The sequence below is a fragment of the Mytilus californianus genome, unplaced genomic scaffold, assembly GCF_021869535.1.
Source record: "Mytilus californianus isolate M0D057914Y unplaced genomic scaffold, xbMytCali1.0.p SCAF_7, whole genome shotgun sequence".
NCBI classification, from domain to species: domain Eukaryota; kingdom Metazoa; phylum Mollusca; class Bivalvia; order Mytilida; family Mytilidae; genus Mytilus; species Mytilus californianus.
Genome location: NW_026262723.1, coordinates 1,340,934 through 1,366,170, shown reverse-complemented (window position 1 = coordinate 1,366,170; position 25,237 = coordinate 1,340,934). Strand labels below are relative to the sequence as shown.

The 25,237-nt window shown below is 32.2% G+C and overlaps 1 protein-coding gene across 1 annotated transcript in view; it reads left to right on the top strand.

Moving 5' to 3' along the window:
- LOC127709402 (U3 small nucleolar RNA-associated protein 6 homolog) overlaps positions 1 to 25,237 on the top strand; it is a 225,244-nt gene that overhangs the window by 164,083 nt on the left and 35,924 nt on the right. The window contains exons 14-16 of the mRNA XM_052214923.1: positions 2,590 to 2,669; positions 9,275 to 9,352; positions 10,455 to 10,640. Coding sequence (XP_052070883.1) covers positions 2,590 to 2,669; positions 9,275 to 9,352; positions 10,455 to 10,640 — 344 coding nt within the window. The remainder of the gene's footprint in view (positions 1 to 2,589; positions 2,670 to 9,274; positions 9,353 to 10,454; positions 10,641 to 25,237) is intronic.

Here is a 25,237-nt window from a genome sequence, read left to right as displayed (position 1 = left end):
ACACGAACCCCACCAAAAACTGGGGGTGATCTCAGGTGCTCCGGAAGAGTAATATGATCTATACAATATGTCAAGCTCTTAATTGTCCCAAGTCTTGTGTTGGGAATAAATTTAACAGAAACAATCAAAGATCTGACATTTAAACCAAATTCTCCACATAACAAAAAACATTGACTTAAAGAAGATTATTTTTTAAAACATGTGTCTTGTGCACTGACACTGAACTTTTGGTCTTGAGCTTACGTGAGAAAGATTATTTCTGAAATATTGTGTCTTCTGCACTGCATGAATAGCCTGGGATCCTGGCTCACTGCTCAAAAGTACAGCCAGGATGTATGCAACAACATGTATTCATTTATTGGATGTTAAAACAATGCATTGTGGGATAGTGACTTGACACATGGCCGGATATATTTATACAGCCAGGAATTTGTTGAAAATTATTTTTAAATTCATGCAAAGTGCAATTTTTTAGTAAAAACACTGCAATAACAATCCAAATTAACCTTACTGGTTTACAGTTTGAATCAATAGTTGATAAACGATCAAATTGATATATTTCATACCATTGCACAGCAATTCAGTTATTTTTAGTCCTGAAAGGGGGTCACACCGATTGTATTACACCTGACCTTACTGACAAGGAGATTTGGCCAGGATCTCAGGCTAACTGCATGAATTGTTTTCAACTTAATTTTTCTTAATGCTTTTTTTAAACCCCTCCAGCTGTTTCATAGACCATACATTGAAATGAAAAATATCCAGCATCCTGATATATTTCTCTTAACTTATAATATACATCTGAAATAAACATCCAAAATAGATATTTTGAAATTCTTGTATTTTCTAATATATTTTTAATGATTTTGTGAGATCTCTTATATCAGGTTTTAAATATTGATTTTATTTTTCATGAAGTGGTTTGGAAACAGAAATAATAATTCAAATTGTAAACAAAATAAATATTATTGATGCCCTTGGAATATGAATTGAAAGGAATATATTTCCCCCAAGGTTAGAAGGTTTGGTAGATACACATTGAAGTGGTTGTATTTCCTGAATAATGGAAAATAACAATAAACTTAATATTTTAATTCTTGATTGAAAACTTCCAATTTCAGTGAATAGCCAACATTGAAAAGACATAGTCCCTCGAAGGACCACTTGTTATTTATCAACTATGTGTAATTTACAAGATTTGGTTGAAATGTACATATTAATTATCTTAATCTTTGAAATTTACATGTAGATCAAAAAGCTATTTCTCAATGATCAGGTTTGTTTAGTTTGAGAGATTAAAGTGTAATAAAACTGGAGCAAATATTAAACAATGGTATGATACAGTATTGTAATCTGGCTTTTATCTAATTATAAATCAGGAAATACCCTTTTGTTATCTTTCTTTTATCTAAAAATAAACAAGATCAACAATAAAGGATTTTTACAATGCCCCGAAGGGACTTAAAAGGACTATATTCATAGAGACCAGTTTCTATAAGATGCATAGCAATTCTGTTGAAAGATTTAAAATTTACATGAAATTAATATCAATTTTACTTTGAAGTTATCTCTTTGAAATATTTTCTTCATAATGATCTGGTTTTGAGAATTCCAGATAATATAATAACTTCCAGGCATTTGTGGAATTCATACAATTTCAAAAGTTGGATGCAAATCCTCATCATAGATAGAAAGGCTTGGAGGCGATTCAGACTTATTTACATCTTTTTTGCCCAATATTCAAAAGCATCTTCTGCTGCCTGTGATGGTTACTTGGGTTGAAAATATATATATGAATAAAGCAAACCTAATAAACAGGTTTGGCATTAGAAATTACAAAACTTTAACTCCTTGGGAAAAGACTTTAATCTTGAGTTATTTTTCATGAATGAGTTTTACTGTTGACCCAAGGTAAATGCTGTCAGTAAACAATAGGTTCTGGAGTCGGTTTCACAAAAAAACTTACGACTAAGATTGGTCGTAAGTATACTGAATTGTTCATGACTTACGAACAATCTTGTTCGTAAGTTTTTTTGTGAAACGGACTCCTGAAATTAACGTACTAAAATAAGCATTGTGACATTAGTAAATGTATTGGAAAATGCAAAAATTTGAAATAATATTTTTACTCTGTCGGTAAATGCATTTTGTTCAGGTTGACATAATGAGAAGTTACTAATGGTATTCCTTTCAAGACTTCCTGTTTCAAAGTATTGCTTATTTTACAAAGTTGCATGTTAGACCTGTCTTAGTGAAACAGTATTTTTTACCCTGTTGGTGAATGCTTGTGTTCTGGTTGACATATCAATCATGCAGAAGTTATAAATGGCAATATATCAAAACTTCCTGTTTTCAAGAACTGCCTATTTTAAAAAGTTGCATGTTAGACCTGTCTTATTAGTGAAACAATATTTGTTACTGTATTGTTAATTGTTTGTTTTCTGGTTGACATAATCAGAAGTTATAAATGGCAATATATCAAGACTTCCTGTTTCCAAGAATCGTCAATTTTTACAAAAGTTGTATGTTAGACCTGTCTATTTCTAATTAATGGTATAACCATATTGATGTTTAACTTTTTCCTTTCAGATGTGACCTGGAAGTTCTATTTAACTGCCTGTTTGGAGTTGATTGAAGACGATTCTCAAACATTGACAGTCAGGGAAAAGGTAATTTTTATATGAATAAAATAAGATGTGGTGTATATGTCAATGTGACAATTAAATGATGATTACTGTCCATACAATGTATATCAAGATGTAAATGGCCAAGCCTACCTCCCGGTGGGGGTTTTTCTCGCTGTGTTGAAGACCTATTAGTGGCCTAAGGCTGTTTTCTGCTCTTTATATCGGTTATTGTCTCTTTGTCACTTTCCCCTTTTCTATTCTCAATTTTACTCCATATAAAAATAAGAAGATGTGTTATGATTGCCAATGAGACAACTCTCCAACAGAGACCCAATCATGTAGAAGATTAGAAACTATAGGTCACGGTACAGCCTTAAACAATGAGCAAAACCCAACCTTATATCGAGCCATAAAAGGCACCAAAGTGACAAATGTAAAAAAAATAAGAAAACTAACAGTCTGATTTATGTACAAAACCATAAACGAAAAACAAATATGATATATAGCAACAAATAACAACCACAATATAATAGGCTATTTAACTGCTATTATAGAAAAACGAAGTCTATTTCATTAATAAAAGAGCTGATTAACAGAAATATACCTCTTATAAATTCTTTTTATTTATATATGGTAAAATGTCACTAAAATAGTGCTATTCAAGTCTATAGAAGGTTTGTTTTCTTTAATTGATTGATTGTTGGTGTCTAACGCCACTTTCAGGACTCTTGGATATAACAAGGTGGCTTGTTTTTTATTGATGGAGGAAGCTGGAGTACCTGGAGAGAACCACTGCCTTTGGTAGGAAAAATGGCAATCCTAGTCAATTAAGATAAGAGTCACAAGTCACGAGTGAGTTAAAATTCACAACCTCAGTGTTGGCAGGCTAAGTGATTAATATAAATAAACTACTTAGACCACTTGACCACCAAGGCCATGCAAGTATTCTTTGAAACCTTCAACCTATTTCAGCAGCCCTTCTGGACTATATTATATCCACCAACGTATCCCCATATGTACAGATTAAAGAGATTACATCAATTAAAAAGGTCCTGGTACCAAAGTTGAATTCAGACAGGTTTCCAGTTTATGTAGGATTCAGTTTAGTTACGTTTTGCTGTAGTTGTCTTGGCAGCTATGAGATATGTGGTTTATTTCTCCTTGCCTTCATCTTAAAAAAACTGGCTTAACCCCTCCAAATAGATGTAATAACTGGGTGAAAAGGCTCGAGAATTGACTATGTGTTATCAGAACTTTAATTTTTTTGTGACATTTTAAAATATAAATAATCAATGCAATAACCAAATTCATGATATGAAAAACTGAAAAACAATCAAAACAAAAACCCTAGAGGAGGGACGACACTCTGCACACGGCACACAGATTTGTCTTATATTATCGATCGGTCGCGGTGGTATTGTGTCAATTATAATAAACTACTCGTGGTGTGGACATCACTGTTAATGACACCTGGACAAGCGAAATTTGTTGAATCAATTAAAAAAAAACAAGTAATGTGTAAAAGGGCTGATCATGCAATATACATATACTTTGTACATACATAATAAACAAATTTGTTAGTTATTTCTTGGCAATAAACATATTTATACCCAAACTGACTGTTTATTACCAAGTGCTAATTTCGACATCGATAATCACTGAATTCTCAATTTATTCAGTCGGTTTTAAGTTTTTAATCGGGACAAAGTTTTGTAAAATACTAAATTTTGAATATTGCATTATTTCTCCTTTGTCAGTAAACAAAACAGAGATAACACTAGAGAGAAGGCAATTATAAAGCAATCCAATACACAAATAATGCATGATTCAATTATGAAAAAAAAACTATATTTTTTCAATGTTTTCAAAATAATTAAATTACATAAGAGTTAACATGCCTAAAATAACATAATTACTAGCGGATTTGTCAAATATTTTGATATTTTACTTACCGGGAATCATATTTTAGCGACTTATTACGTAGCAACTGCTGGAGACTTAAGAAGATTTAGAATGTTCGAATAGTGTTCTTTGATTGACATAAATTTGAATGATTTTCATGTGCTGACATTTGTAAAATTTACAAAAATCTGTGCCTCATGTTTTCGCAGAGATCGAATAATATTTCCCGCCATTACAGTGCATTTCTTTATTGATAGAATTTACTCTAAAAGATAAAAAACATAAAGAAAATATTTCATATAAAGTCATCTTCTATCATTGATTAATCTTTTTATTTCAAAACTTTCTGTATTTTCGGCGAGTGCAAGAGAGTATATTTCATATAAAAACATGAACAAATCGATCTTTTCCAGATTCAAAATTGTCGAGGGACGCTTAAATCGTACCATGTGACTTACAAAAATTTGCACACAGCACCTAAGGCTGTCGTCCCTCCTCTGCAAAAACCCATGATGCTTCAAGTTTAAGATAATATCAACATCTCCTTTTGGGCTATTACAATTACATATAATTGCAGCTTGTTGTGACTACAGTCTAGTTGCTATAATTAGGAAAATCAAGATAGATTAGGATTTTAACCAATTGCGGAAATATGTAAATTTTAGAATAATTAAAATCACTTAGGATGGGTATTAAAAGAAGTGAAATTTCATGTACGAAGTTTATCTAGATCAATTATCCTATGCAAGACTTAAACTGTTTTTATTAGGTGTATTGTTAAGGAGACAAATTCTTGTGTGGTTTCCCTTTTTATTTGGGTATTAGTGAACAAATTCTCTCATTTCTAAGGCCCAAATGACAAATGACTTGTAATAGCGTTGTCATTTTAAATTACATGACATTTATCGTGATTTCAATTTATTTTCATTCATGATTGTTCACGTTAATTTCATTGCGACTACTAGAATGGTTAGAGTGCATTACTTTTGTGAAATACAGGAACGCGAACGAAATAAATTGCTTTTAAAATCCGTTTTTCTACAGCTTTCTTTTCAGGTTTAATGTTGATTTTTACAATTTAATCTTTCACAGAAGAAGTCCAGATTACAATAAAAATTGTAATTAACGAGACATAATTTTTAGGGGTTATTTTCGATTAATTCATTACTGATGGAAAATGACAGAAGCCAAGTTTACTCTTTTAAAGGAATTAATAATGTTATTGTTGGAAGGAAATATGTAATTGCTGATTTCATCAAAATTGTCAATCCTAATATGTAAGCTGTATATTAAATCATACAGGTTAATCATATAATTAGTTGTAATTATACAAGTGACTTAGCATTGGTGTACTTTGTTATGATATGAATTATAATAAATCATCATCAATTTGAAGTTATCAATTTTATCATAAATTGATTATTTAAACTTTAATGATTTGTTTATATTATGAATATGACATTTTGGTTCCTTTCTAAATGCTTTGATTTGTATGTTGGCCTATACTGACATCACAGCTAACAGTGTTGATATTTGATTTGAAATGTCGAGACGGTCTGGGTGGACGTTTCTTTAAAATAACAGAGAAAACCAAATTACGTGTCGGTCTTATGTGTGTTTCTCTTGTTCCCAACATTCAAAAATTGAACAAATGATATGATTTCTGCATGCTAAACATATTTTCTGTAATAGTAACTTTCATCAGGCAGTCTTAGACACCGGCTTACCAGTCCAGGCTTGTAAAATTGCATGTAAAAATCAGGTCAAAAGAATTTTCACTGAAATTTTTCATAAAACTGAGCTTCAAGCTATTGGATTCAGAAGTTTGTTATGAAGACATCAGGTAGCTGATGGTACCAAAAGTTTGGAAAGTTTGGAAAACCAAAATAATAAAAGATCTTGAGAGCATGAAAATCAAAAGGTCTTAAATCTACAGCCAGAACCTTATAGTTTTTAAGAACAATTACAGAATTTTATAAGTGGAAAATATACAAACAAAGTGCATCATGTAAATTATACATGCAAAAACATATATCTGTTGCTAAATCATTGTAATTATTTTGCCCATATTGGAAATAAACTTATCTATCTATCTGTACTAGAACAAATGGCTGCTGAGTGGCTGGTACCCTCAGGAACTGGTAGTCTACCAACAGCAGTACATATAGTTGCTGATTTTTACTAAAGTTAGCAGGAATATGAATGACATATTTGTAATCATGAAATATCTATTGCTTGACAAAAAAAAACTCAGAAATATATCTAAAAGTGCATATAAATAAACCCAAGTAGAGCATTTCAACTGATCTGTCCAATATACTTCTCAGTGTCAGTGAGATTAAGTCCTTTCTCTTTTATTTCTATCTAATCCCATTTATATGTTGAGATTTAAAGAAGTCCGTGTTGGTCCGTAGAATCTGTTTGATTTTCAGATAAGCAAACAAAAAATATACTACTTCAGTATTGACATATCAATTACATAGTGCTTGTTTACTTATTTGCAAATTTTTGGCAAGTCATACGAAAGTAAACCATTATCCACGGAAAGTAAACCATTATCCACGACAGTGCTGAGTATCACTTTCTAATTTGAAAAGACCGTACAAATCCCCATTAGAATCAAACATCAGAGAAGATTTATATATAGATCCATGTATTATAATGTTTATAATACAATCTTTGTTTAGGTTGAAATTTCAGCCTTATTTGCATATGTGGTTAAATGAAACTTGAGACTGGGTTTTCAGAAGTTGCAAAGAAGAATGATGTCTGGTCGTGGAAATCCTGCCGAGAGTTTGATTGACTCAGTTTAAAAAATAATTCTCAGTTTATTATAACACAATACATTGTATATTTATTCATTCATTTTATGAAAAATCTGTTGAGTAAAATTTTGCACCTGACATAGTTTCTTGAGACACTAGTAATGAGTCGATGTAGGATAAAATTTACTGACGCATGAAATGTTACTGGTCTGTAGATATAAAGATAAGAGATGTGGTATGATTGCAAATGAGACAAATATCCAATAAAGTACAAATGAAGTAGATGTATGCAATTAAAGGCAACAATACGGCTTTTAACAATGAGGACAACCCATACTGTATAGTCGATTTAATATTAAATATTCAAGGACGGACATGAAAATATGAAACAGTTTAATTGAGAAAACTAAAGGCCTAATTTATAAAAAAACAATTTATGAAAAACAAATTTGACAGACATGAACCAACTATAACCACTGTCCTTCAGGCTCCTGACTTTGGACAGGCACATAAAAAATGTGGCAGGTTTAAACGTTTGCATAAAGATTGAATGATTGGTTGATGAATTGTTGTTCTCTTAATGCCCAGTGGCAAATATTTCATGCATACTGTGGACTGAGAACAAATTCACAATTAATGCAATATACAGGCTCTGCAAGTCTTCTTGTGTGGGATAAAACGATGGAAATCTTGACTGTCACTGGATACCAATTTGCTATAGGTTATATCACAGAAACGAGTATTCATAGAATACAATCTGGCCTTAATTCACAAAAACTGGAACCCACAAAAAATAAATTAATACACAACTGTTTAAGGATCTTCGCTGCTCTTGTTTTTGACTTTTTATCAGATATTTGGAATCCTCTGGTTTTATCCATGTAGTGCCATTAAAACTTTTGCCAACTAACCCTTACTTTTCTTTTCATAATTTTAACACATATGGTATAGAGAGCTATTTTTTTTTATTTTTTCATAGTTTTTGAAAGAAAATATGTACCAATGTTAAATGTATGAAAAATCTAGAGAAATTCATCTCCTGTCAAATTTTCAATTGCTTTTATCTCAAAAACAAGGCCACAGACCTTCCATTTGTTCTGCTTTTTTCAGTTCTGTTATTTAAATACTATCAATTTATAACATTTTTTTGAAAAGCTTGTTACTTTGTAACAGGGAAGCGAACATCCTTAAAAACAAAATTATGGAGAAATGTCAGAAAACAACATAATGCAGCCATGAAAGTTTTGTCTTGATTTCAACTTAGAGTGTAACTTATCAATGGATTGATTGGTGTTTAACATCAAGTGGCATATATCAAAACAAGGATGTGTTATGACTATGAAGTATGAACCTTGCCTTGTACTTAACTGACATCATCAACTTGCTGAGCTGGATTTTCAATGTGCTAGTTCACTAGGTAACAGTCTACTGGAAGACTATCATCTTACTTGGACACATTATTGTGACTCCTGACAAAATAGTTCACTAGGTAATAGTCTACTGGAAGACATATCATCTTACTTGGACACATTATTGTGACTCCTGACAAAACCATCTTTGATCTTGCTCCTGAAAGAAGTGGAAAAGAAGCAAATACCGTCTTTTTGAAGTCTTTGGTTTAACCAGACTAGAAACTGAACCCATGACCTTGCAAGCCAGGCAAGACAACTGATATAGTAATCTGATGTAACTAAAATCTACTGCTAAATGTAATGATATGTTAGTATGGTGGTCCTGGGAAGTAAAGGTCTCAGGTTGTTGTATAAAGCGAGTTAGAAGAGATATACTATTTCATATTTTTTTTTATTAAATATGAATATTTAATATGCCAAGCAGTGAAAAAAAAATTTGTATATGCTAGTTGACCATTATATTAACAGTCTTTCAGCACAACATTCAGTCATATTGATGTTATGGTCTTGTCGTTGGGACATTTATGTGTGTCGTCATTCATGATAAAGATGATTTTATTTCTTTCAGAGGATCCACAAAGTATTGACCTTATTTGAATCAGCAACCAAGGGAGACTACTTATCAGAAGATCTGTATTTAAAATGGGTATGAAATTGTATTTTGTAAATATGAAAAAAAGGAGATGTGGTATAATTGTAAATTGAGACAACTATCCATAAGTGACTCAATGATGGGAATGTAAGCAACTATAATTCACTGTACACCCTTCAACAATGAGCAAAACCATTACTGTGTTGTAAGCTATTAAAGGCCCTGACTTGACAAAATGTGAACCAATTCAAATAAGAAAACCATTGTTAGTTCTCATATATCCTCATATGTATAACCTAACAACATGAATAAAGTATCATTCTTTTTCATCTAAATTCTAGATTTTCTTGTGTATTCTACAAAAACTGCTATGTTACAATGAAAATCCTTAGGACAGTTACTTTACTACATATAGTTGATAATAAAGACACATGGAAGAAGTCCGTTTAAGCAGTGTATATTCTATTGAAATTAAAAGTAATATCTGATCCCAGTGTTCCATATAAATAAGTCCGTCCTGTTCTTCACCTAAACTTATTTGGATTGATTGATTGATTTTTAGCTCACCTGGCCCGAAGGGCCAAGTGAGCTTTTCTCATCACTTGGCGTCCGGCGTCCGTCGTCCGGCGTCGTCCGTCGTCGGCGTTAACTTTTTACATTTTGAACTTCTTCTAGAGAACCACTGAATGGAATGAAACCAAACATGGCATGCATGTTCCTTATGAGGTGCTAACGGGACCAATATTAATCCAAATTTGGCCTCAATCATTATTTGGGTATCTGTTATGATTTTTATCTATCTTTACATGATTTCTAAAACCAAAGTAGAGTCAGGTGAGCGACACAGGCTCTTGAGAGCCTCTAGTTGATGTTTAAGGCCACTTTCAGCACTATTGTCGATTTTATGGTGGCCAGTTTTTATTGATGGATGAAGCCTGCAGAGTACCCCAAGAAAACGTGCAATCCTAGTCAATTAAGATTGGAGTCGAATGCACCTGCCTAGGGTGTTTGAACTTATTGAAAGGAAAAAGTTCTTCTATTTCAACTCTCGTACTTCATTGGTCAATCTGAGCTATAACCATCACATCCATTTTTGTTCTAGCTAAATTAACTTTTGTCAAAAAAAAATTTATTTATAAAACTTATCTTTTTTTAGGTCAAAGTTTTGGTCAATGTTGGTTTGGTGGAGACAGCACTACAGACTGTACAAAGGGCAGTATCCCAGAATGCAAAGAGTATGTTACTATGGAAACAGTATTTACAATTGAGCATGAGAACACAGTGTGATGTAACAGAGGCAATTCTTATATTTAAAGAGTCTCAGAAACAAGTACCTGAAAAGGTTGGTGTCTAAATATATTAAGGCTTACTGTTTTAGGTGTTATATGCACATCTATGGTAGTAAGGGTCATTATAATTTTTTGTCGGCTGGCATCCATTCATCAAACCTCCCATATCCAGAATTCTTAAAATCTTTTTCCACTCGTGGTCCTTGAATAAATCTGCTGGTCCTCACTATTATTTCTATTGCTAAATACCAAAATTGTGTCGGTGCTTTTAAAAATTTTGGTGGTCAAAACTTTCAGATCACCACTTTTCTAGAAGTCTACATATCTTGTAAAAATTTTGGTGTAATGTAGTTTATGATGAAGTTGTGGCTACATCAACTTGAAACATAGTTACATGTTCATTTTAATGTGAATTAAAACAAATATAAGCCAAATTACAGTAAGGACCAAGATTTTGCAGTTCATTTTACATGGAAATGTGGAAGTGCAAGTTGGACATGGTGTCCTATGGACACATATACTAGTTTTTATTCTGTATGTTCTTTGAAGCTGTCTTTTTTGTAGTATGGTATTGTTCAATAACCTTATGTGTGACTTGCATATTGGTGTGTAATAAATGCATTCTTCAAATTCCTATATAACAATATTAGGTAAGAAATGAAAAAAGTTGCATTTTTTAACATACTTCAAATCCTGGATTAAATTGAATGTAAATTTGTATGATCATGATGATGACTTTCCATATAATCACATTTTTGGCCAATTAACCCCGAATAATTGTTCTGAATCAATGCACCAACAATTCTTGGTGCATTTTTAGTGGAATTTGCAAGATAAATTTTAATTAAATTTTAAATATTTATTTCAGTATGATTAATTGAAATCACACGAAAAATATATTAACTTTCACTATAATTATCAAATTTGTCTGGCAAATTGAAATATACACCCCTTTTAAATATCCAAACAGTCGTCCCTTTCATGAAAATCTTCACATTAATTTTAGCAAGTTCTCATTGTAAAAACTAAAACTGTTTCTTTTGTGTCTCATTGGAAAAGATATTTGTTTTGTCAAATCAGAAATTATATGTTTATTTTCGCACCTGTCACTTGAGTTATTCAATCAGTAACGGAATAAACATGTGTATCTGTCTCGACCAATCAAGCAGAACCAGTCCTGTTATTAAGGTCACAACACAACAAGATTGATAGGTGATATCAGGTAAAATAAATATCGTGGGAATATTGAATTGATGAGAAAGTGGTCAAGATTTTTTTTTTGATAATTTTGTTTGAAAAATCGATTCTTAGTATTTCTACTGAGTGGATTTTTATTTGTTTTGTCCTTAACAAAAACTTGCCTGAGCTAGAATACTCTCAAGAGCTTACTCTCCTTGAGAGATTCAACTCCATACTGCAAAGTCAGAATATATCACCAGGGGTTAATTTTTCGCTCATTTCTCAATTTAGATAAAATTTCAAAAATATCCCTTTGTTTAAATTTAGTCCTTAAGGAAAATCAGATAGAATCGGTGTATGAATGAAATGAAACATTTTACAATATATCTGATTGTTGGTGCATTGTATCTTATTGATAAAAACAGAGATTAGGAAAGGTTTATCATAAATATCTTAAAGTTAGGATTTCAAGATTCATTTGTTCTCCTGGAATATACAAAAGCAACTAATATTAAGACCTCTTTAACAAAAATTGAGATATAGATGATAAAACTAACCCTAGAGATTATGTTATTTTGATTGTTTAATACAACTCTTGATCTAGTCATACAATTTCATTATTGTATGTTTTATTTGAATAATTAATCCTAAGTTTATGTTCATCACAGTGGCTTCGGAACGGTGAGCTTTTGCCATCACTTGGCGTCCGTCGTCGTCCGTCTGGTGTAAACTATTTCAAACATCTTCTCCTCTGAAACTACTGAACCAATTCCAACTAAACTTAAGATGAATGATTCTTAGAGTATCTAGAATAAAGTTTGTGTTTTATTTACTGTTTCGTCTAATAACATGGCCGCCATGGCTAAAAATAGAACATAGGGGTAAAATGCAGTTTTTGGCTTATATCTCAAAAACCAAAGCATTTAGAGCAAATCTGACATGGGGTAAAAGTGTTCATTAGGTGAAGTTTTATCAACCCTGAAATTTTCAGTTGAATCTGTTAACCCATTGTTGGGTTGCTGCCACTAAATTGGTAATTTTAAGGAAATTTTGCAGTTTTTACATATTATCTTGAATATTATTAATGATAAAGATAAACTGTGAACAGCAAAAATGTTCAGCAAGGTAAGATCTACAAATAAGTTTTGTATGATCAAAATTGTCAATTGACCCCTTAAGGAGTTATTGCCCTTTAAGGACAATTTTACACAATTTGTTTATCATGTTTTCTTACTTTAAAAAATCTTCTTCTCTGAAATTACTGAACCAATTCCAACCAAACTTAAGCTGAATGATCCTTAGGGTATCTAGAATAAAGTTTGTGTTTTATTTACTGTTTCTTCAAAAAACATGGCCACCATGGCTAAAAATAGAACATAGGGGTAAAATGCAGTTTTTGGCTTATATCTCAAAAACCAAAGCATTTAGAGCAAATCTGACATGGGGTTAAAATGTTCAAAAGGTCAAGATCTATCAGCCCTGAAATTTTCAGACAAACTGAACAACCCATTGTTGGGTTGCTGCCACCAAGTTGGTTATTTTAAGGAAATTTTGCAGTTTTTATACGACCGCAAAAATTAAAAATTTTTTGGTCGTATATTGGTATGACGTTGTCGTCGTCGTCGCCGTCGTCGTCTGCCGTCGTCCGGCGTCGTCCGAAGACACATTGGTTTTCGCACTCTAACTTTAGTTGTAGTGAATGTATCTCCATGAAATTTTACCATAAGGTTCTATACCACAAAGGAAGGTTGGGATTGATTTTGGGGGTTATGGTACCAACAGTTAAGGAATTAGGGGCCAAAAAGGGGCCAAAAATAAGCATTTTTGTAACTTCCAGACAATAACTTGTGTGTAAGTGTATGGATCTCTCTGACATTGTACCACAAGGTTCCATATCATAAAGGGAAGGCTGTAATTGATTTTGGTGGTAATTGCCTCAAAATTTTAAGAATTAGGGGCCAAAAAAGGGGCAAAAAACAAGCATTTTTCTAGTTTCATGACAATAACTTGTGTGTAAGTGTTTGGATATTTCTGAAATTGTACTACAAGGTTCCATATCACAAAGGGAAAGCTGGAATTGAGTTTGGGGGTAATTGCCCGAAACGATTAGGAATTTGGGCCAAAAAGGGGCCAAAAATAAGCATTTTTCTAGTTTCCAGACAATAACTTGTGTTCAAGTGTATGGATCTCTCTGAAATTGTACTGCAAGGTACCATACCACAAAGGGAAGGCTGGGATTGAGTTTGGGGGTGATGAATCATAAGGGGGTTCAAAAAATTTGGGGGGGGGGATTTTTTTTTTTCTTTTTTTTTCTTTTTTTCCTTTTTTTTTTCTTTTAAAATTTTCCATTTTAAGTTGGTTATTTCTGATTTATATTTAAAAGCAAATAATATTGATATGGTAGGAGATACACACCAAACAGGATGTGTAAATTATTATATAATAAGTATTGTGCAATAGCAAGAAATTTTCAATTTCACAGTATTGCACAATAGCAAGAAATCTTCAATTGCACAGTATTGCGCAATAGCAAGAAATCTTCAATTGCACAGTATTGGGCAATAGCAAGAAATATCCAATAGCACAATATTGCGCAATAGCAAGAAATTGTCAATTGTACAGTATTGCGCAATAGCAAGAAATATTCAATTGCACAGTATTGTGCAAAAGAAGATACTTTGTATAAATTGCTTATTTCTTGATCAATTTCAATGGGGTTTTATTCTTGAATTCTTGGGGTTCTTTGATATGCTGAATCTAACCGTGTATTAAGTTTTTGGATTTTGGGCCCCGTTTTTAAATTGGTCTACATTGAGGTCCAAAGGGTCCAAAATTTTACTTTGTTTGATTTCATCAAAAATTGAATTATTGGGGTTCTTTGATATGCCGAATCTAACCGTGTATTTAGATTCTTAATTTTTGGTTCCGTTTTCAAATTGGTCTACATTAAGGTCCAAAGGGTCCAAAATTAAACTTAGTTTGATTTTAACAAAAATTGAATTTTTAGGGTTCTTTGATATGCTGAATCTAAACATGTATTTAGATTTTTGATTATGGGCCCAGTTTTCAAGTTGGTCCAAATCGGGGTCCAAAATTAAACTTTGTTTGATTTCAACAAAAATTGAATATATGGGGTTCTTTGATATGCTGAATCTAACCATGTATTTAGATTTTTGATTTTTGGGCCCCGTTATCAACTTTGTCCACATTGAGGTCAAAAGGGTCCAAAATTAAACTTTGTTTGATTTCATCAAAAATTGAATTCTTGGGGTTCTTTGATATGCTGAATCTAACCATGTATTTAGATTTTGGATATTGGACCATAATAGGTGAATGTCCAATTTAAAATTTTTAAGTTCTTAGACCACATTCATTCTGTGTCAGAAACCTATGCTGTGTCAAATATTTAATCACAATCCAAATTCAGAGCTGTATCAAGCTTGAATGTTGTGTCCATACTTGCCCCAACTGTTCAGGGTTCGACCTCTGCGGTCGTATCAAGCTGCGCCCATGCGGAGCATTTTATTGGTTATTATCTTGAATATTATTGAAGATAAAGATAAACTGTAAACAGCAAAAATGTTCAGCAAAGTAAGATCTACGAAAAAGTTTAATATGACCAAAATTGTCAATTGACCCCTTAAGGAGTTATTGCCCTTTAAGGACAATTTTACACAAGTTGTTTATTTTTTTTAACTTTAAAAATCTTCTCAAACTAATCTAGTATAAATTTTGTATTTTATTTCCTTGTACATCAAGAAACATACACTATCGCTAAAATGGAACATATGGGTAAAATGCATTTATTTGCTTTTGAAGAAAATATGACAGATATAATGAACATTTAATTCATTGACCACACTTCAAGGCATATTTTAGAGGCGATCGATGTCTTTCAAAATTAATGCACTTTTCTCGTATCCCTGGTGCTTTCGACTGGAGAACCATCGTACACAAGCATCGCACAAGTTGGCACTCCGAGCAAGTGGGGAGCAAGAAGGTGAACTGTGGTTTATTTTTATCAATAGTACCGCTTAAGTCGACGCTAGGGGCCGTCTTGACCTTGTTGTAGGGTATGAATGATTCGTACATTGTTGAAGACCCTACATCAACTGTCAAGATGAAGAACAGGAATAAAAGCCCTGTTCATTGATAATTTTCTATGTTTTCTATGTATTATGTGCGATTTTGTGCCATGTACATTTACTCCATATCCATTCATTTTTCTATTTAAATGGCATTTTTAAGCCACTCATTAATATATATTGAAAAGCAAAATTAATCATTGATGAAAGATTTAAGCTAAAAAATAACAGGTGAGCGATTCAGGCTCTTGAGAGCCTCTTGTTTTTATTGCCTAACAATTAAAATTGATACTCACGAAATTCAATATCTAGTCTTTGCAATTTCTATTTTTGCTGGTCTTTTGTTTTTGAGTTATCTTCCATTATAGTTTTAAAAAATGGGTCAGGAAACAATTTCACTGCACACAAAATATTCACGGCTGGTTGATTTATCAGTAAGCTGTGGAATTCTTTATTTATAGGGATCTGTTTTCAAACACAAAGACAGAAAAAAAACTACTTGAGCTGCTATTGAAAGAAATTCGATTTGGATATGCATACACAATGTGCTATCTAATTTTGAGATTGATCTACACTTTTACAGACCAATGCAAGTGTGAAAACTGAAGTAAATTAAAGCCATACCTTCCTTATAAATGTAATTGTCAACTAAAAATTGTTTAACTTATAAGGATAAACCTAAACTTTTATTTGAAAAGTGCAATCAAGGAAAAAATTTTATGCAATTTTATTGAACTGTTATTGCGTTAAACCGTAAGCTACTCACTATTAAATTGGGAATATGAACATGTTTTGTGATGCCCTTACCACACAGCAGGACAAGTTTTTATGATGAAAAACTGAATTATACACAAATATTAAATTATAAAAGGAAAACATGTCACAAGCATTGTTAAGTCACGTCTAACAATGGGTAGGCGACTGGGAGGGTCTACTTTAACATATTATCAGAGAATTATCAGCTGCCAGAAATAAAAATTTATAGGGGTCTGTAGGTTTGGGTAAAGTCAATAATTAAAAAGAAGAAAATGTACTAGGTATTGTTATCAGAGCTCCTGCAATGTTTACTTTGCCCGGTCTGTAACTGCAGGAATAGATAATGTGTTTTTACTTTTCATTGTTGGGTCTTCACTGTACAAACTTGTTGAAGACTGTTGTATTGGTATAAGGATAGACCTATTGTAGAAGTTTTAAAAGAAAACAAGTTGATCGCAAGCTCTTCAGAATGTATGAAGGTCATTTATTTTGAAAAATTTTGAAAAGGTTGGCAGGTACAGATTTTGTATGAAATTTACAGACATATTTTAATAGGTCAACTATTTACAAGATATTACACATCAGGATAAAAAAAACTTGTTGTAACACTTTATTCTGTCCAAATATATAAATATATATATATATATATATTTATGTCACATATCAGAAAATTTTTTGTGTTTGTTAAATTTTTCGTCATTTTTACAGTGTACATTTCACCATGAAATTTACCCTTTGCGAAAATTTCAGTGTTCATTTAAATGCATTGTAGAAGGCCATGAAACAAATTTTGTAAGTTTTTGTGTATCATATTTTTGGCTTTTTTAACAAAAAGAAACAATTTTTCTATTTATACTGAATGAAATAACATTATCCTTGTGAATCGTTCTGACAGAAAATATTGACTGCCAACAAAATGAAATGTAATCACTCTACGGAATATAATTTGCTTATTGCCCATTCATGACTTTTGTTTGGACACCTGACCCTTTGTCAGATAAGATCAGTGTACATGTAACATTATAGTGATACATAATTGTTTTTATTTGTAGTCTAAAGTGCTAGACCTCCTGTATTGTCTTTCTTTGGAGATTTTATTGACAGATTTTCAATGGCTACCATGTTTGCATAACTTTTAATTGATTTTGAAACAATGGTTATTCCATAATTGGCAGGATTGGTTTAAAAGTCAGTTTCTAAACTTACAAATATAGTTGAGTCCGTGTCATTCGATATCTATAGTACTACATAATAACTTTGCAGCTTAACAAACATTCAAGTGGTCCTGAATACCAAGTCACTTAGGTGTTTTATTTAGCATCAATTGATCTTGGATACAGTCCGGATATATGCAAATTGACAGGTGTAATGAAGCCATGGAACTATTAAAAGGCAATTTACTTAGAACTCGCCTGTCCAAACAGAGTTTAATGCATAAAACAACGATCTGTAAAAATTTAAAGTGAACTGTTTTCCTTTTCTTGTCAGCATAATGCATGGATCAATAAATATATCTAAACAAATTTGGATTAAGGAGAAAAATTACATTATAAGTAATTTTAATGTCTGGCTTTTGAATTTTGTTGTTGTTTTAACAAATGAATTAAAAGCTTGGATCATGTAAATATATGAGTATTTTGAACATAAACGTTTGGGAACTAGACAAGGAACTATTGATGGAATGGTATACATGGCTATATTGTAAAGTCCCAATATTTATTCTTTCCATTTAAAAAGAAAAACTTGTAAATTTATTAAAGTTTGATCAGTAAATTTGTCATTTAATTGAAGTAGCTGACTCAGTAAACTTATATTTGGGTAATTTATCAAAAAAAAAATGAATTCCTTTGTAAAAAGTGTTCCTGCTAATTTTTTTTTTCCAGATAATTCCTATCTGATAAAAAAAATAAGTCTATGCTACTGTCATACAAGTGATCTATAGCTATTAAACCAGATTTAATCCACCATTTTATACAGAAGGAAATGCTTATACTAATTCTGGAATATAATATTTGTTTTCCGTTCATTTGATGTGTTTGAGCTTTTGATTTTGTCATTTTGATAAGGGACTTTCCGTTTTGAATTTTCCTTGGAGTTCGGTATTTATGTTATTTTACTTTTTATTACTGAATTGGTTTTTTTAATTGTCAAAGATTCAGAAATGAGGCCTTGCATTGGGTTTCTTGATAATCAAATAACCAAAAAGTATTTAACATTTTAAATTGGAAGGACAGTAATCAAAAACTAATTAAAATTATACCTCATTGCAGAATATTTTCAACATTGTCATAGATGTATATAAACTATCAGGATTGCTGGACTGAATTTTTTTTTTATTAGACCAGTGTTTGGTCTATTCAAATTAGATGGAAATGCTAAGAAAACCTTTATTTAAAAACAAATATATTCTCATCCAATTAATATTCTTTCTGTATAAAAATAAGAAGATGTGGTATGATTGCCAATGAGAAAACTCTCAACCAGAGACCAAATGACATAGAAGTTTACAACTATAGGTCACTGTATGGCCTTTAACAATAAGCAAAACCATGTGCTTGTTCCAAGTTAGAAGCCTGTAGTTCAGTGGTTGTCATTGGTTCATGTCTGTCATATTTGTTTTTCATAAATTGTTTTGTTATAAATAAGCCTGTTTGTTTTTCTCATTTGAATTGTTCCACATTTTTCATGTTGGGGCCTTTTATAGCCGACTTTACAGTATGGGTTTTTCTCATAGTTGGAGGCCGTACTGTGGCCTATAATTGCTTATATCCACTTCATTTGAAATCTGGTGGACAGCTGTCTCATTGGCAATGATACCTCATCTCCTTATTGTTATATTTCCTCTGCAATATTCTTCACGTGCCTGTCCTTAGTCAGGTGAATGTAGACCTCTTTCATGGTCATCATTGGTTGCTGTCTATAATCTTGTTTTTTTAAATGTTAAAAACTTAAATTAGGCTGCAAGTTTTAAAGAAGATAATAACCTCAAATTTCAATTTTCCCTTCTTTAACTTATTTTACGAAAAAATAACAGTCTTCACAGTTTCTTAAAGATTACATCAATCTGTTGTAAGGACAAAATCATTCATCCCAGTGAAATCAATCCTGTCATTTATACAAAATTCAAGCAGTTATCAGCAGTGACATCATATGTTAATTAAATTTAATGGCCCTCCTTTGCAGAAGACAGGTAGTTGGTCCAAAAGAGATAATTAGATCTTTTGTTGGTCTGATTGTGTTATGATTGAAATCGTTTCTTCACAGCTCATCCCCTGTTGATAATCGTAGATTAATGTGATAGGGACAGAATATAATGCACGGAGAAAGTACAGCTTGTTCGACGCAACAAGAGCATGGTTCGTGTGATACGTTGTGTACATGACCAATCTCAATAGGTGTCCTAAGGAATGATACACAATGAGACTGAATACCTCATTTGCAATTGAATAAGTGAACTTGATCTCTCTCTTTCTCAAATGCAGTGGTAGATATTGTTGTATGCTTTTGAAGTGTTTTCATCAAATTTAAATGTACAAAATCTGTATTCATAAAGTGATCGATGGCTTTCTAATCTTGTTAACCTATCATGGCTATGTAACAATTTAGTAGATCATAACTCTTAAAAAATGTATGGATCAATTTCAAATCATTTTTTATAATGAATTCACTTGCTTTGGTAATTTGTTTAAATAGAGTGATTATAAAACTGAATTATATGTACATTTTTAAGTGTAACTGAAGGAACAAAGCATGACTGAATTAGTTTTAATTGAATGTTTATATGATATGTTTGACTTAATAGAATAATATGCTATAATATATTGATGGAAAACGAGGCATCAGTGGCCTAGTGGTCTAAGTAGTTCATCTACTGTATCACTAGCCTATCAACACTGAGGTTGTGAGTGTGTACCCTGTATGTGGCAGGTGCATTCTACTCCAATCTTAATTGACTATGATTGATAGTTTCATGTGGTAGTTGGGAAGTTCTATGTGGGCAGTCTTGGCTTCCTCTACCAAGGCTTAAACAAAAAAAATGTTTGATTCTGGTAACATGTTCAAAAAATTTTGGTGGGGTAGGTAGGCATTTTTTCTTTTTTTTTTTTAGCAAGTATTACGACATTGATAAGTGCTCAGGATGACCCTCTGACAATAGTTATCGCACAATGCTAAAAAAAAAATTAGGGTCAGCTTTTTTTTTAGGTAGGGCCGGGCTACCCTAACCAAACAATTTTTTTTCAGCCCAATGAAAACTCCACAATTGGATATAGCCAATAGTACTGAAAGTGGTGTTAAACACCCAACAATCAATCAATCAATCCTTACCACCACGATATAGACAATAGTACTGAAAGTGGTGTTAAACACCCAACAATCAATCAATCCTTACCACCACGATATAGACAATAGTACTGAAAGTGGTGTTAAACACCCAACAATCAATCAATCAATCCTTACCACCACGATATAGACAATAGTACTGAAAGTGGTGTTAAACACCAACAATCAATCAATCCTTACCACTACGATATAGACAATAGTACTGAAAGTGGTGTTTAACATCAACAGTCAATCAATCCTTACCACCACGATATAGACAATAGTACTGAAAGTGGTGTTAAACACCCAACAGTCAATCAATCCTTACCACCACGATATAGACAATAGTACTGAAAGTGGTGTTAAAACACCCAACAATCAATCAATCCTTACCACCACGATATAGACAATAGTACTGAAAGTGGTGTTAAAACACCAACAATCAATCAATCCTTACCACCACGATATAGACAATAGTACTGAAAGTGGTGTTAAAACACCCAACAATCAATCAATCCTTACCACCACGATATAGACAATAGTACTGAAAGTGGTGTTAAAACACCAACAATCAATCAATCCTTACCACCACGATATAGACAATAGTACTGAAAGTGGTGTTAAACACCAACAATCAATCAATCCTTACCACCACGATATAGACAATAGTACTGAAAGTGGTGTTAAACACCAACAATCAATCCATCCTTACCACCACGATATAGACAATAGTACTGAAAGTGGTGTTAAACACCCAACAGTCAATCAATCAATCCTTACCACCACGATATAGACAATAGTACTGAAAGTGGTGTTAAACACCAACAATCAATCCCTACCACCTCGATATAGACAATAGTACTGAAAGTGGTGTTAAACACCAACAATCAATCAATCCTTACCACCAGGATATAGACAATAGTACTGAAAGTGGTGTTAAAACACCCAACAGTCAATCAATCCTTACCACCACGATATAGACAATAGTACTGAAAGTGGTGTTAAACACCCAACAGTCAATCAATCATTAATGGAAAAAACCTCTATATGTAACCTCCACTGATGCTGCATCAAATATATGCACCAAATTGAAATGTGAAGGTCCAGATGCTTTTTAATCCTCTGAAGTTGAAAGGTCTTTTGAAATATGTAGCTCCAATTGTATTTGGTGGTCCATAAAAAAATATTGAAAGCATCATTGATCCCTTGTCAGTTTAAAAGACTTAAGTTATTTATCTGCTACAAATGTTTGCCTAAAGGCTTACATCATTTTAAAGACTACACCCAGTGTGCACATGTTTAGATCCTAGCAATGCTAATGGCAAAAATTTGACTAGTTCAAAAGTTGAAAGTGAAGAATATAAAAGTAAGAAAATGTAGTATCATTGCCAATGAAAATACTATTCACCAGAAACTTAGCAAAACCATACTGTATAGTAAGCTTTGTTTATTTTATTTGATATCAATAAATTAATCAGTTGACATATATTTGTTTACTTTTATGGTTACATAATAAACATATAAATTGACATATTTTCAGTTGCATGTGATTGCATACTTCACTTTCATTATATTCAAATGATTACAAGGTTTTGTTCAAAGTACAATTTGATTTATAACAATTAACTTTCACTTTCCTGTCAAAATGGCTTACTCCCAATTGCCACATGAAGCCCAAATTCCTGTAGGATGTGGTTTGTGTGAAGGAAGGAATAGAATACAATGGAAATGCATAGATTGTTCCTTACTGATGTGCACCCGATGTAAGGATGTGGTCCATCCTAAGTTTAAAAATGCCATTAGCCATAAAATTGTTAATATTAAAGAATTGAGAAGTGATGATTCTGAAGGAAATGTTAGCTTCCAAGATCGTAAATGCAAAGAACATACCACACAAATCTGTGGCTTTTATTGTAAAGATTGTAAACAATTTATCTGTGGCAAGTGCATTACCAAAGCCCATCGAGGACATAATGCGATAGATGATGAAGAATACGAAAGTGAAATGATCATGTTTCTTGCATCTCAGAAAGAGGCTGAAAGGAAGTTCAGGAAGCTAACCCTATCAAATCCAGGTACCATTAGTCCATGTAAATCTGGATCAAAGGAGGTGGAAAAAGTAAGGAAATTTGAGATTAAATTAATTAGACAATTTCCCACAGAATTTACCCATATTTCCAAGGTCTTATCCTCTTCTGATGACTCCGCGTGGATAGTACACTCTTCAGCTAAATTGATGCAACATGTGAAACTGAAAAAAGGCAGTATTCAGGTTTTATCAGAGTTCAAAATGCATGTTGGTGACATGGCATATATGTCAACGAACGAGATATTTCTATCAGTTGGGGGTACACCAAGGCTGCTGGTGCTGAATGAAAGAATTGGAAAATTATCTTTTGCCTACTACAATTTTACACCACTGTGGACTCGTGGCATACATGTTACAAAGGATCAGAAAATAATCTTAGGAGCTATCACACCAGGACTAGTAATCACTTTTTCTAGAAGACGCTTAGTGATAGTGATGGATATGGATGGGGAAATTTTAAGACAATATGAATTTGACTGTAATAAGAAACAATTGTTTACACTTCCTTACAGAATAACCAGCACTAGTAATGGTAACATCTGGGTGGTAGATAAGTTAGCTACGTCTGGCAGGGGTAGAGTGGTAGTGCTGGGACAGACAGGAAACATTATACAAATATACAATGGTCATTCTGATGTTAACTCTCAGATCAAACCATTTACACCTTCAGGCATACTAACAACACCTTCAGATAATATAGTTGTGGCTGATAATGCCTGTAATACACTACATATACTAAACTGTGATGGCACATTTATAACATACATAAGAACTGATGGTATAGGGATTAGATTCCCATATTCGCTTGCTATGTCTGGATCAGGACATTTCATTATCGGATGTGCTTCTACAGGTTCAGTAAAAGCTAAACTTTATCAGCTGCAATACTCTGGATTTTAAAAATTATAGGGTTACTCTGACAGTTTTTTTAAGTGCTAATGCTTTGGAATCGAATATGTACAACTCTTTGAATAATTTATATTTTTGTTGCAAAGGCAGTTATTCATACCAATATACTATGTACAAATTTAACGTTAGAAATTAATCAGTACATATACATACGTATACATACTTATAAGAGATACAGCTGTACTGATTGTCCTGTTCATAACCTAATGAAGTTATATTTACATTGACTACTATGTTCATCTTAAGTAACTGAAACATTGTTAAATATGATCAATTTTATTCTCTAAAAGCTTTGTTCAACTGAAGTTCAGTGACTGAAGGATTCTATACTTTGAACTGTGTACATGATTTATAATACTTGCAAAGATAAAACTTAATTTGTACAGATGTGAACAACTGATTTGTTTCTTGGACTTCTTAAGTGTACAGTGATTTAAATTGTTAATTAAGGATGTATTCTTCTGACCTTTCAGTCTTGTTGAAATCTCGTTATGGAATTATTTCCAAAACTTGTGATACAATTTGAAAATATAAATGAATTTTAAAAATGTTATAATCAAATTTAAAAAAATTGTGTATTTACAATGAGTAGTTTTTGAGTAATAAATTTTTCAAATTTTATTACCAATGAAGTCAGTCTTTTTAGCCAAAATTTTGAGAAAATGGGTGAGGGATACAAGAAATGATTTTACCAGAATCATGTACATCCCATATCATTATTTTCTTTTCAAATTTCTTAGATATGTATTTTTTCAATCATTTATAACAAGAAAGTTGAAATAATATGCATTTTGTTCTTAACACTGAGAAAAATCACAAATTTACAAAATTGACAGCATGGTAAATTTGACACAAAAAAGCATCAAAATATGATAAAACTTTCTTATATTAACACCTACCTATAGTTTTTTTAAGTTAAATTTATTCAGATTGGTCCACTTTGTCTTTATTGAAAGTATGAAAAAAAGTTTAATTGTGGAGCTGTGATTTTTTTCACGATAATAGCCCAAACATAGGTAAAAATTGATGAAAAATGGGAAAATCATCAAAATTGGGTACTTTCAAAGGGCTGTAGCAAAAATACAAGTGCACCACCATATGATTTTTTCTTCACCAATATAAACCCAAAAATCAGGTGAAGAAAAAAAGTTTAATTCTAGAAATTTTTGGCTCCTCAGAGGTGTACAATATGGCAGTTGTTATAAGATAGTCCGTTTCTATGTATGTTGGCGTTTGCTTTTGTTGTAGTTCAGTGTTTTTGTTGTTCCGTTGTTTTCCTCTTATAGCTGATGTGTTTCCCTTGGTTTTAGTT